This window comes from Myxozyma melibiosi (genome assembly GCF_037950935.1).
Source record: "Myxozyma melibiosi strain Phaff 52-87 chromosome Unknown BZA70scaffold_1, whole genome shotgun sequence".
NCBI classification, from domain to species: Eukaryota; Fungi; Ascomycota; class Lipomycetes; order Lipomycetales; family Lipomycetaceae; genus Myxozyma; species Myxozyma melibiosi.
The window spans coordinates 2,763,571-2,776,279 of record NW_027042915.1 but is presented as its reverse complement, the minus strand read 5'-3'; the positions used below and the strand labels follow the sequence as shown (position 1 = coordinate 2,776,279).

Below are 12,709 nucleotides of genomic sequence, written 5' to 3'. Positions count from 1 at the left end.
CCTTCCTATTCCAATCTTGGTGTCTGCGGTGGCTCGTTTAACGGCTCCTGGTCGACGGATGAGTTGGTTTCTAGGGCTCGGCTTCCTCGCCGCTGCCTTGCGCCTTTAGCGAGCGTCTCTTCCTTCCTTCCTTGGGTTGGATTCCACTTTCCTTGGCCTCGCCGTCAACCTTCTCTGCTCTGCTGCTCGTCGGACATGCGTCATCGTCGACACCATCGTCTTCCGCACATTCCCTCTCTCGCATTTTGTTCCATTTCCTGACCGTAGCTGTGGCGTAGCGGGCTCCCCGAACCTGGCACTTCGTACGGCCGCTTTCGGGCACCGGCACCGTGCGTAAAATACTCTGGAAGTAAACAAGTAAACCAGATTGTCCGATCGTTGGTCTTCTGTTCAAAATCCTTCGTCCTCTGCTTCTTTGCTGATCTGTTGTACTCTGCTGCTCCGTCGTCTCCAGCGTCCCGCTCTAGCGTCCTCGTCTTCAGCGAGCAGCTGCGGCCTCGAGCACCATGTCTGTCTATGACGGCTGCAGCAGGATCAAGGGACAACTAAGCTTGTCTCCATAATCACATACACATGCTATTTACTGCTCAGGGCACACGACAGCCAGGGCCATATCCCGTACAGAAAGCTGAGTAGCGGTGAGATTATATAATGAATGACATGCGTTTTCTAAGTCAGCGATCACATAATCCGACCTTTCTCTTTTGGTCACGGATCTACTCCTCTTGAGTCCTGCTATCGTCTCTGGCCGAGGGCTTCGTGCCTTCGCTGCTGCTCCCGCCAGGTCCCCAGGAACCACTGCTGCTGTGCGTGCGGTAGCTTGGACTATTGATACTGTTTGACTGATCAAACTACAACAATCAATTTACTCAAATATCCACCCATCTGCAGCTGTCTGGCGGCGGTATATCTCTGAGGGTCTCGTATCCGCGGGATTCGGAACCGCGGCAGAGGACAGGTAGCTACCCGGTGCGGGCAGCCGACGACGGACAGGAACCATAACCACATTCTCTCCCCTCCTCACCGTCTTTTCCCTCTCATCATCCCCCTCCTCCTCCCCCCTCCCCTCTCTTTCCCCATCTCATACCTTCGACTTTCACCATGCTGCTTAAGGGAGCCTCAATGCTATCTACCCGTTTGGCTACTGCCTCGCGCGCTGGCGCGCATAGACAGGTTCGTCTTCTTTCTTGGATCTGTGCTCTTTCATTGGTCTCCGTTCAGTGTGAAGCTGCGCGCAATCCATCATGCCCCACCCAAGCATCCAGCAAAGCCATCAATCCACCATGGAATCACCTTCTTGAGTAAGATGGATTTTGATGCGCTGAACAGTTCTGGATTCTGGAATTGATGCCGGATGGGTCTCTGTTTATTCCCAAAGGCCCGCTGTCGGCTGCGGCATCCCCGGTGTCGGATGTTTGGACTGAATTGTCGCCCGCTCAGCAACTATCTAGCATACATCGCGCAAATCAAACATCAATTATTACAAAGTAAACAGATTGCTGTTTTCTGCTGCATAACTGTGTTTTGGTGTGGTTGCCGATGTCGCGACAGAGAGCTCATCCGCGGTGCGGGGTCAGGCTCATCCGCTGGTTGGCTGCTGCCGGTAGCAGCCGACCGCGCTGGACAATCACTGGAGGAGAACAATTGAAAGAGCCTTTATATTTCTAGTTAAAGCACTAGTAGCTGACTTTTTTTCTTTCGTCAACAGGGTGTTTCTGCTGTGCAGAAGCGCTTCTTGTCGCTCCACGAGTTCCGCTCGGCTGCTATCCTCAGAGACGTATGTCTGCTTGTTACTTATTATAAAGATTCAATCCTAACCGATTTTTCTATATTTTTAGTACGGTGTCCCCGTCCCCGATGGTGATGCTGCTACCACTCCCGAGGGAGCCGAGGAGATTGCTGTCAAGCTCGGTAAGTAGCTGCGATAAAGAAATTTTCACTTCGATTACATCCAACTAATATAACTGCAATCCACAGGAAAGGAAGATATGGTTATCAAGGCGCAGGTTCTCGCCGGTGGCCGTGGCAAGGGCACTTTCGACAACGGTCTCAAGGGTGGTGTGAAGCTTATCTCGTCGCCTGTCGAGGCCAAGATCTACGCCGAGCAGATGCTCAACCACAAGCTCATCACCAAGCAGACCGGTGCGGGCGGTAAGCTCTGCACTGCAGTCTACGTTGTCGAGCGCGAGTTTGTCCGTCACGAGGCGTACCTCGCTATCCTGCTTGACCGTACGACTCGCGGCCCCGTTATCGTTGCCTCGAGCCAGGGAGGTATGGACATTGAGTCTGTCGCGCACGATACCCCTGATGCTATCTTCTCTGCTCCCATTGACATTCACACTGGTGTGACTGACGAGGTTGCTACGAGCGTTGCGGAGAAGCTTGGATTCTCGTCTGCGTGCATTCCCGAGGCTGCTGACATTGTCAAGAAGCTTTACAAGGTCTTCCAGGAGAAGGACGCTACGCAGATTGAGATCAACCCTCTTTCGGAGACTGTTGACAAGCGAGTGCTTGCTATGGATGCCAAGCTCGGATTCGACGACAACGCTTCGTTCCGTCAGAAGGAGGTGTGGTCGTACAGAGATACGACTCAGGAGGATCCGGATGAGCTCGAGGCTGCGAGCTACAACCTGAACTTCATCAAGCTCGACGGAAACATTGGATGTCTCGTCAACGGCGCCGGTCTCGCCATGGCGACGATGGATATCATCAAGCTCTACGGAGGAGAGCCCGCTAACTTCCTTGACTGCGGTGGTGGTGCTACCGCCGAGGCTATCCGTGAGGCGTTCAACCTCCTCCTTCGCGAGTCGAAGGTGACTGCGATCTTTGTGAACATTTTCGGAGGTATTGTGCGTTGCGACAACATTGCCAAGGGTCTTATTGCGACGACGCAGGAGATGAACATCACTGTTCCTATTGTTGCGCGTCTGCAGGGCACGAACGTTGAGGAGGCGCACCGTCTCATCAGCGAATCTGGACTCAAGATCTTCTCGTTCACCGAGCTCGACGAGGCCGCGCAGAAGGTGTGCCAGCTTTCGGCTGTTGTGTCGATGGCGCGTGAGATCGACGTGAACGTGTCGTTCGAGCTGCCTTTGTAAGGCACTAAACTAAATTGATTTGATTTGGATTTAGGGGTGTCAACGATGATGATTAGATTCTAGTAGTATTTGAGTTGTTGCTGTTGCCGCTTGTTCCTTATTTATTTCTTTCGTCCATATGAATTGTTTTATATATTTGTTTAGGGGTGTTTTTTTTTTTGTATTTGTCGGGCGAGTTTGGTTACCGGGTAACCATCGCAAGCTTATATAAGAAATACAGCCTATTAGAGTAGTTGTGTAAGAATTGATGTAGATGTGCAGTATGTAGTTAAGATGTAGGTGAAGAGAGATGAATCAGAGAGTTAAAGTTGAGTAGAGAGAGAGAGAGAGTGCGGCGGCGGTGACGGACGCGCGATAATTACGAAAGGGGAGTAATCTGACTGGTCGATTGTAGAATACAGCTACGCACTGCTACATAGACCGCGATAGAGAGACAGCCAGGCAGGGATTGTGACTTGGATATATAACCGACTGGATTATATATTATCAAGTCTTGATTGCTTGCACGCAGGAACGGGAAAGAATTGGCGTTGACGAAAGTCGTTGGACGATTGCGATACGCAGGGCGAGGAATTTTGCTGGCACGGGGTATAAGGACAAGAGGAGAGTACGGGTATTTTGAGGAAATAGGGACGGTGAAAAGGTGGTACAGTGCCGTTATGCCGGGAAAGATATTGTATTTGCACGGGTATACGCAGGTATGTTTCCATTGCGGGAGAGAGGGAAGGAAGATGATGAATTCTGACGGTTGAGATGAGGATGTAGTCCGGGGAGCTGTTTTACAAGAAAACGTCAGCACTGCGAAAAAGTCTTCAGAAAGCGGACAAGTTCGAGGCGTTTTTCCCGACTGCGCCGATCAGGCTTTCGGTGCCGGATCCAGCTGATCCGGAGGAGCGGGCGAGCGTGCAGAGTCAAGGGATAGATGAGGATAGCTATGGGTGGTGGACGAAGGATAGTATCACGGGAGCGTTTGTGGGGATTGATAAGTCGTGGGGGTTTTTAAAGGAGTATATTGAGAAGGAGGTATGGTGTTTTCTTTTTGATCGAGGAGGGGATGTGAGATGGATTGCTGACTGGAGATGTGTTGTAGGGTCCGTTTGAGGGAGTGGTTGGGTTTTCGCAGGGAGCAGCGATGGCGGGTATGCTGTGCACCGAGCTGCCGACTCTTCTTCCAGAGCACCCGCCGTTGAAGTTTGCGGTGCTGTACTCTGGCTTCCGGTCGACGCTGGCAGAGCACGAGCACAACTACCCGATCAAGACGAAGACGCTGCATGTGCTGGGCTCGGTGGACACGATTGTGTCTGAGGAGCGGAGTATGGCGCTGTGGGAGGCGTGCGATAAGGATACGCGGACGATGTATACGCATCCGGGAGGGCACTTTGTGCCGAGTTCGAAGGAGTCGTTGGGGGTTGTGACGGGGTTTGTTTTGGCGGCGGAGAAGGAGAGTGAGGTTGGGGAGGCGGAGGATGGGGATGATGGGTGGGAGGACGATGAGTTTGATGTTATTGGAGGGGGGACGAAGTTGTAGAGTAGATTAGAGATTATGCAGTAATCGCAGTCCCTGAACAAAGAAAGACAAGACGAGACAACAAAGAGAAAGACAAAGAGAGATTAAGCATCAACTAGCGAGATGAAGATGAATTAAGATAAGAACGGCACTGGAAGGAAACAGATGAAAAACAATCGAAAGAAGAAAGAAGAAAGGTTTGAGACAGCAGCGCGGTGAGCTGATTCTGGCGGAGAGAAGAGATCCGCACGGACGCGGCGGCGGACCGCACCGCACGGCTAAATCCCGCGTACGCAAAAAGACGTACGCAGGCGGGCTGGAGGGTACGGTTGAGTTTAAATGAAGGAGAGTGTATCATTTGATGAATGTGCTGGCAGAGAGTGAATAGCAGTGTAGTAACTCTCTGGTATAGTAGAGAGTAGAAAATAGCAGAGTAGTAGAGTATAGTATAGCAGATAGAGCAGAGTAGAGAGAGCAGCAGCACTCTCGTCCACCTCCACCAAACTGCCGGTTTGTGTCAATGCAGGCTTATGCATCAGATGATTCAGGAATTATAAATTACAGATAAAATTACAGATAAAATAAAATAAATGAAATAAAACACAAAGCAATTAAACAACAAACAAACAACAGATTTAATACAAAACAAACAAGGTTCGCAGTTGACGTATTTCGGATAGCGGTATTAAAGCTTAAGCGAGGCGCTTGCTAAATCAGGATTTCGTGCGGAGACCAGCAGCCCAGCCTGCGTCCGCCCACCGCCGCCGCTAACACCGGCTCGCAATCGGAGGCCCACCTTCTTCTCGTCTTTCTGTCTGTCTGTGTCTTCTTCCTCTTCTCAGGTTCTTTTGTTGTCTGTCTGCTCTTCTTCCTCTTGCTCGCATATCCGCATCATCCGACTATGTCTCCCCGGCCTCTGCTCTGAAACAAAGTTCGATCAGCTGCATTTTAGCCTCTGTAAATGATGTCTGCGGCGCAGACTAATCATGTCAGTCCGATCAACGCGCAGGGCGAACACCACCAGCATCCTCTCGCTCTCTACGACCGGCAGGACTTCTCCGCCGGCCCCGACCAGAACCGCCAGCAGAAGCTGCACCAGCAGCAGCATCTAGTACTCGACCAGCAGCAGCATCTGGAGGACATCTTCCCCAGTTCCTCCGTCCAGCTCTACGGCTACGGTCCACCCCGTCAGCAGCACCAGCACCAGCACCAGCACCACCAGCACCAACAGCAGCTCCATCTACAACAGTCCTCCCTCAACCAGCGCTACTATCCCAACTACCTCCTCCAAAACCCATCAATCCTCGCCCCCGACCCCGCCTTCTCTCACCAGTCCACCACCAACCCCCTCGCTCTCGGCCCATTCCCTCTCTCCCGCAACGATCGCTACTCGTCAGCATCAGACTCGATCTCCGACATCAGCCTATCCCACCCCGCAGACCCCCACCCCGCTCCTTTTTCCCAACCCCCGGCCGCAGAGAGCAAACCCCACACGGCCGACCTTGACGATAACATCAACGACGACGAAGACGACGACGACGATGCAAACGACGATAGCACCGGCGGCGGCGCGCACGCGGAAGACGTCAAGCGCCGTACGCGGGTCACCGCCGAGCAGCGACTGCGCATAGTCCAGCTCTGCAACGAACATCAAGCACAGTTTGTCAACTACGAGCGCTTCTTTCAGGAAATGAGAAAACTCTTTCGTGCAAAAACGGGTTCGTCTCCCCCTTCTTGTTTTTCTCTTTCGCTAAAACACTTTACTAATCCCTCTCCAGGCCTCAACGTCAAAGCAATGCGAAAATCAATGGCATACTGGTCCTCGCAGCACGAAGAGCGCCGCGCGCATATACTCCCCGACACACCACTGACAGAGTACGACAAGGAAATGGACAGATGGTGCCGCTTCATCGACTCGGTCCGCGCCAAAAAGCGCGAAAAAAAAGCATCCGCGGACGCTATGCGCATCGAGAGACTGCGCAGCAGACTCGGCGGCCATCAGGTTCGGCCGCTGTCGACTCTAACTCTGGCTCATGACGCAGCAGCCGAAGGGAGTAGTAGTACTAAAGAGAATAACGAAAACAGCAACCCCGACGCCGGGAAAAAACAGGCGCAGCAGTTTGATCCGCTCGGGATCGTCATCGTCCAGCTCGATCAGGTTAGCAAGACTGTGGTCGAGCTGCAGCGGAAATATGAATCGCTTGAGACGCAGTTCAATGGGCTTGTGGACCAGGTCACTAGAGCTACGTCTCTGCTCAACGAGCTTTGCGAGAAATTGCTATGACAGCTTGTTTCTTTTTTGTTTTTTTGTTTGTTTCAGTAGGTGTATTTGGTCATTGTGTCTGGTGTTTGTTTTCATTATGAGTGGGTTTTGTATTTACTTCCTGTAAGCATCTTCAGTTAACAATATAGCCATGCAACCCCTCCAAGTCTCTCAACTCTAGCAACGGACTTTAAACAGAGATTTATCATCATCATCATCTCTCAAATCTACACAGAGCTATCATGCTTTTTCGCAACCCGTCTATACGCAGCCGCAAACTGCTGGATATACGTTTCTGCGAAGAACGAATGCCGCTGACCATGCGAATGCTCGAGGTTATGCGCCAACTCGTGCGCCATCACCGGGAACCAGTAGTCCAGCGCCTTTGCCATATTAAACCCGCCCGCGCTCGCCAGCGTCTGCGTCGCGCGCACGTCCCGCACAAAATACCGCAGGTTGAAAAATAAACTGCCGTTCATGTTGAACGCGACAGACTCCCCGTTCTCGTCGTAGTACATGTGGATCGCGTCCCAGCGTACCTTGAACACGTTCACCGCCAGCTCGCGCAGCGTGTGTCCGAATAACTTCATATGGCCCTGCAACTCCCGCGGCACCTGCCTGTCCGGCACGCCACGCGAGACGTACAGCTTCGGCCCGATGTTCGACACCATCCCGGAGAACTCGAGATCGTGCGCGACAGTGCGGTCGCACATTTGCTCGGCGGACGCGGCCGCGGACGCGGCGACGTCTTGGCCTGGCATCCATTGCTGCTCGTCGTTCTGCAGGTTCTCGCCCCGGTAGGCGGCCGTGTGCTGGATTCCTTCCTGCAAAAGCTGCCGGGTCGCGCTGTCTGTCAGCGGCGCTGAGCCTGTGCTGCTCCCTGATGTGATTCTCTGTGGTCGCTGCTGCTGCTGCTGCTGGGGCGGAGGGACGTCATCGTCCCAGCCACCGGGGACCCGAGTCGGACTTTGTTGTCGTGGAGCAGACGTACCCTCGATCAGCGGCCTCTGCTCACGAGGAGAAGATGGCAGGCTCGCGCTCGATCTTCTTGAACTGCCTCGCTTCAACTTATTGAACACCCCGCCAAGGTCAAAACTCTTGTCTTGCTTCTGCGGCTGCTGCGGCTGTGATCTCGTCAACTGCGAGTCTGTGTTCTTACCACTGCTGGATCCATACGACGGCGGCAGATCAAGTTCTTTATCACTGCTCGACGGCGCAGGCTCACCCTGCAACGGCCCGGACGCCATCAACTTCTGCTTCAAACTCTCAAGCTCCGCCTCCTCCGCTTTCTTCCGCTCAACCTCCTTCTGCCGCGCTTCCTCCAGCAACTTATTATGCGCCGCCTTGGCCGCCTCGTTCTCCTGCCGCTGGTGCTTGATCAGCCGCTTGACGTTATACCCGCGCCGCTCGAGACTGCTCAGCGACGAATTCATAAGCGACTCGAGCACCGTCGCCGCGTCGGGTGTCGGCCGCTCGAGCAGCACTTTGACCAGCGCCTGCGCGACGTCAAAGTACTCAAACTTAGGCACGAGGTACATCGTCCACCCGCCGTCCGGGCGCTTCGTCATCGATGCGGTCGTCGACGTTATCACGGGCTCCTGTCGCCGCCGCAGCGCGAGCCGGATGATTGATCGCTGGATCTGGATGCGCGAGACAGAGGATATGCGCAGGTTCTTTTCAAAGTGCGGGAAGGGGACTTTGGTGTTTTCGATGCGGTCGTTGAGGTCGAGGTAGAGTTTGGTGCGTTCGAGGATGCGCTTGCGCACGTTGGATACGTCGGATGAGTTGATTGACGCGCCGAGCGAGATTGATTCTTGGACGACATTCGACATCTTCAGAGATCCAATTCTCTGTGGAAAAAGTTAGTAGATGATATTAGATAGTGGGGGGTTATCAAGACCTACCTGGTATAATTTCTCAATCTCAGGCTCAAACGGCGCAGATAAAATCTCCATCTTGAAGAAATTGTAGTTGACCACGTCGTCGTTAATCACAATCTCAGATGCACGAGCAAGTACATACTCCACATCCTCGTCCGCAAGACTATCGTCCTCATCGAAATCACTCTCGCCATCTCCCGCCGCCGCCGCCGCCGCCACACTCTTCTCCCCGCCCGGAACTGAAAACTTCCGCCCGACGACAAACGCCGAGAGCTTCATATCTGCAAGCAACTTCGCGTCCCCGGCCAGCTGCGCCCAGTTCCGCTCAAAATTGACCAGCAGCTCATTATACTTTGCGTATCCGCCCGCGTTGACAAACATCGCGTTCGGTTCCGCGACCGTGAGTCGCGCGAGCTCGAGCATGCTCGGCTTGTCGCGCGCGCCGCAGTAGCGCAGGAACGCATTTGCGCCGACGTCGAAACTGACAAAGTTGAAGAAGCTGCGGTAGAAGAGATCTTTGCTGCCGCCGCCGGAGGAGGAGGTTGTGGAGGACTCTATAAACACGCGCGATGGCGGCGCGTAGGAGGAGACGTTGCCGGTATTTTCGTCAAAGATTGGGATGAACGCCGAGCTGTTTAGTAGGTTGACGTCGCTATTGCGGAGATCAGAGATGTTGCCGGCCATGAAGGTAAACATCTTGTTCGCCTGCTCGAGCGATGACGGCGGGACCGCGACTAGTCTTGACACGACGTCCCCGATCGGCGGATAGATCTGGACGCCGAACTTCCACGCCTCGGCCTGCAGGTCCTCTCTGAGGACAGGGAAGCCAAACAGGGCTACCGAAGAGGAAGAGAAACACTCGCGTGGAGCAACCGTCACTTTCTTGATCTTTTCACCGCTGCCGATGGTTGCTGGCAGAAACTGCTCGTGAATGTTGGAGTTGTACACCGATCGGTACTTGTTTTGGTCAAAGTAGCGAATGAAGTACAGCAGAGCAGTGTCCCTCTCCTCTTCGGTCTTTGCTTTCGCCGCGAGCTCAATCACCGTCTGCACCGGCGGATGACTCTTCAACCCCAGCTTAAACAAAAACAATGCCTCCGACGAGCGCGGGTTCCAGTTCATATCCGACCACTTGAGCAGCGGAAGTCCCATCTCGCGCAGCTCGTCTGCGGGCTGATACAACTCGCTGACTCTATGCAACCTGTCGTCGTTCTCGCTCGAGACGATCTCGTTCTCCTTCAGGAACGTAAAGTCGGTAGATTGCATGTCCTTCTGCTGGCTCGCTAGGTAGACGACCATGTCCTGCGACGACCATTTCCCCGCTTTGGTATCTGAATGCAGCCGTTCCATCACGTACTTGAGCTCGATCGTCTTGCGCACGCCGAGGTACACCAGCAGTTCTTCCGAGACGCTGTTCTTGACGGCTTCGCTCACGATCGGCAGGTCGGGAAACATCTTGATATCGTGCAGATAAGACTCGCTGGGCTTCTTCATTCCCTTTTGCGTGGGGATACATGTCAGCTCGCGCAGCAGCTCGAAGATCGCCGTCTTGACTGAGGTTACTTGCGGGTACCACTGTTTTGAGATCGTCGACAGAACTTCCTGAGCAAAATCCGGCGAGACTGAGAGATTTTGCTCGATCGGTAGGGAGCCGGAGTACGTCCCGGTGAGGTGCATCACCCATGAGTAGATATCCAGCGGTTTCCAGCCACTATACTAATTAGTATTTTTACAATGAGATAATCACACAAAATGGCACTCACATCATCTCCAGATCGGCGTTTCTAAACTCCTTTGCAACAGTATATGGCAGGCACGTATACGGAACCGGCATTTTTGCAGGAATGATCGAGGTATTATGGTAATACATCAGCGACCGCATATCGATCGTCCCCATCTTTTCGTCCGCGAGCAGAGCGTAGCCCAGCATCGTGCCGAGTTCGGCCATCGACATCTCGCTGTTTTTCACTTTCTTGATCGCCCATTTGAGGAAGGCAATCATGTCTGCGGAGTCCAGCGCCCGGTTTCTGAATTCGGTCTGGATATCGCTTGCGTCGACGGTGCGGATGAGACCCAAGGTCTTGACCTGGTCGTGGAATTTGGGCGCACCTTCGTACATCTCCTTTGGAATCATAGCGACGTTTTTCAGAAACGTGATGTCTTCCATCGCACGTGCTTCGGTCGACGGCTTGACGCCCTTGGTGGTCACGAGCGGGACCGACTTTGCAGACTTCCAGAACCCGGTCGCGATGTACTGGCCGATCCGCGCGTCTGGGGTCGAGCTGCCAAAGTAGAATTGGCTCATGATAAACCCTGCTTTGTCGAAGATTTCGGGGTTGAGAACCGGTTTCTTCGCGTCGCCGGAGGATACTAGGCTGCCGATCGAGCTCATCTCGGTGCCGTAGACTATACGAGTCAAGATTCCCGCCATGTACATCATCTCCTTATTCCAGTCCTTGACGTACGCATTCGCAGTGTCGACAGCTGCACGCTCCATGGTCGGAATCGCCTGCGGCGTAGCGATATGCGACTTCAAAGCCGTAGTCTGCTTGGTGGGGAACCCGATAAAGACCTTTGCGTCCTCAAACTCCTTTGGGAAGATCTGGCTTGCGATTCCAGACTTGAGCTGCGACGAGTCGGCTTCGGCTTTGCTGAGCGCAATCATCGAGATCGAGGCATGTCTTGGCGGGGGTTTCATGATTGCGCCTTGCAGCTTCTTTGCAAATGCGGAGGATGGATAGGTTGATATGTAGCCTGTGATGTTGCGGAGGAACAGAACGGCCTCTGTGTACTCTGTCGGTTTTTCAGCGTCGGCGGTGAATGCATGGATAAACTTCAGCCCAAACGATACTATCCCCTTTGACTCGACTTCTGACTTGCCCAGCTGCGTAACGTTCAAGTACCGAGCCTTGATCTGCACGGACTCGGTCTCCACCCTATCCATCTGCATAGACCGATCGAGTGATTTCAGGTTGATTTCCTTTGGAATATCGAGCTTCGCCGGATCGGACTTTACTTTCTGGATAACAAGCAGCGGTATGCCGTCGACGGTGAACTCGATCTGCTGCAACTTGACAAACGTCAAGCTCTGCGCTAGAAAACTAGTGAAATGCGGCAGCTCCGGAAGCGGCTTCGCCGACGAGTACGGCAGATCTATCGACGTCCATTTCCTGGTCGCCTGCTTCTGCATCTCTTCCGAGATCTCAAATCGTCGGTAATGGAGCTGGTCGCCTTTGTAGTAAAAGTTCATTCCGGTCGCGCCGCTGAGCACCATCGGCTCGTCCGTCACCGCAAAGACAGAGTAGAACCCGACACCAAACGCGCCGATCTTGGTTTCGTCTGGATTGCCCTTTGCAATCTCGCGCAGCCGGTCCCAGTCTTCCGGGCGGAAGTTCATGCCGTCGTTGCTGATGCGCAGGCGTTTCACGGTTTGCTTTTGCACGTCTCTGTGGGTCATGTCAGCGTGGGCACGTAAACAAAGTTATTTGACAAAGTAGAAGATGTCATACACTATTCGGTCCATCTTGATAGGCCCCTTGGAGCCGTCGGTGAAGAACTCGACTTTAACAGTCGTCGCGCCAGCGTCAGCACTGTTTTGAATCAACTCTCTGAATAATGCGTGGTCAACCGGATACTTGGACAGCGTTCGAGTGATCAGTCTAGTTCAACCAACAGTCTCATAGTCAGTCTTTGCTCTTAGTCGCTACAGAGAAAGAACATTCACTCACGCTCGATGGTTGACCGCGACGGTCTCGCTCACGCCTCCACTGCCACCAACCGGCGCCCGTCGCAGCGCGTCAAAATCAATTGATGCCATCTCTCGCTTCTAACTCTTTCAGTCAGCCTGCAGCAGACTGTCTCAACACAATAACCGTTGCTGCAATACAAGTTTTGAGAAGAATTTCTCTCAGAGATCAGTATGAGAGATCGAGAAGGTCTGGCTGGGGCTGATTAGATATCT

The 12,709-nt window shown here is 53.3% G+C and overlaps 4 protein-coding genes across 4 annotated transcripts; 3 read left to right on the top strand and 1 right to left on the bottom strand.

Annotated features, from left to right (window-relative positions):
- Positions 1-673: 673 nt before the first annotated feature.
- Positions 674-3,398, top strand: BZA70DRAFT_37661 (ATP-grasp domain-containing protein). The gene is made up of 4 exons (XM_064915063.1): positions 674-1,173; positions 1,709-1,777; positions 1,839-1,911; positions 1,978-3,398. The coding sequence occupies exons 1-4, from the start codon at positions 1,102-1,104 to the stop codon at positions 3,096-3,098; spliced, it is 1,335 nt and encodes a 444-aa protein (XP_064771176.1). The 5' UTR covers positions 674-1,101; the 3' UTR covers positions 3,099-3,398.
- A 44-nt stretch (positions 3,399-3,442) lies between these two features.
- Positions 3,443-4,673, top strand: BZA70DRAFT_37643 (serine hydrolase FSH). The gene is made up of 3 exons (XM_064915062.1): positions 3,443-3,796; positions 3,864-4,121; positions 4,189-4,673. Exons 1-3 carry the CDS (start codon positions 3,758-3,760, stop codon positions 4,624-4,626), a joined length of 735 nt encoding a protein of 244 aa, XP_064771175.1. The 5' UTR covers positions 3,443-3,757; the 3' UTR covers positions 4,627-4,673.
- A 646-nt stretch (positions 4,674-5,319) lies between these two features.
- BZA70DRAFT_293428 (uncharacterized protein) lies at positions 5,320-7,141 on the top strand. The gene is made up of 2 exons (XM_064914411.1): positions 5,320-6,323; positions 6,384-7,141. Exons 1-2 carry the CDS (start codon positions 5,567-5,569, stop codon positions 6,887-6,889), a joined length of 1,263 nt encoding a protein of 420 aa, XP_064771174.1. The 5' UTR covers positions 5,320-5,566; the 3' UTR covers positions 6,890-7,141.
- BZA70DRAFT_273015 (uncharacterized protein) lies at positions 6,988-12,690 on the bottom strand. Its single transcript, XM_064911765.1, has 5 exons — positions 12,477-12,690; positions 12,258-12,407; positions 10,512-12,194; positions 8,773-10,459; positions 6,988-8,718 (listed from the first exon to the last, which is right to left on the bottom strand). Exons 1-5 carry the CDS (start codon positions 12,563-12,565, stop codon positions 7,096-7,098), a joined length of 5,232 nt encoding a protein of 1,743 aa, XP_064771173.1. The 5' UTR covers positions 12,566-12,690; the 3' UTR covers positions 6,988-7,095.
- Between the last annotated feature and the right edge of the window lie 19 nt (positions 12,691-12,709).

Bases quoted from the DNA above. Each gene is read 5' to 3' on its own strand.
- BZA70DRAFT_37643 (XM_064915062.1), top strand. From the start codon at position 3,758: ATGCCGGGAAAGATATTGTATTTGCACGGGTATACGCAG. The intron at 3,797-3,863 runs GTATGTTTCCAT...ATGAGGATGTAG, and splicing joins ATTTGCACGGGTATACGCAG to TCCGGGGAGCTGTTTTACAA. The intron at 4,122-4,188 runs GTATGGTGTTTT...GATGTGTTGTAG, and splicing joins AGGAGTATATTGAGAAGGAG to GGTCCGTTTGAGGGAGTGGT.
- BZA70DRAFT_37661 (XM_064915063.1), top strand. From the start codon at position 1,102: ATGCTGCTTAAGGGAGCCTCAATGCTATCTACCCGTTTGGCTACTGCC. The intron at 1,778-1,838 runs GTATGTCTGCTT...CTATATTTTTAG, and splicing joins CGGCTGCTATCCTCAGAGAC to TACGGTGTCCCCGTCCCCGA. The intron at 1,912-1,977 runs GTAAGTAGCTGC...TGCAATCCACAG, and splicing joins GGAGATTGCTGTCAAGCTCG to GAAAGGAAGATATGGTTATC.
- BZA70DRAFT_273015 (XM_064911765.1), bottom strand. From the start codon at position 12,565: ATGGCATCAATTGATTTTGACGCGCTGCGACGGGCGCCGGTTGGTGGC. The intron at 12,195-12,257 runs GTATGACATCTT...CATGACCCACAG, and splicing joins ATCAAGATGGACCGAATAGT to AGACGTGCAAAAGCAAACCG. The intron at 8,719-8,772 runs GTAGGTCTTGAT...CTTTTTCCACAG, and splicing joins AGATTGAGAAATTATACCAG to AGAATTGGATCTCTGAAGAT.
- BZA70DRAFT_293428 (XM_064914411.1), top strand. From the start codon at position 5,567: ATGATGTCTGCGGCGCAGACTAATCATGTCAGTCCGATCAACGCGCAG. The intron at 6,324-6,383 runs GTTCGTCTCCCC...ATCCCTCTCCAG, and splicing joins ACTCTTTCGTGCAAAAACGG to GCCTCAACGTCAAAGCAATG.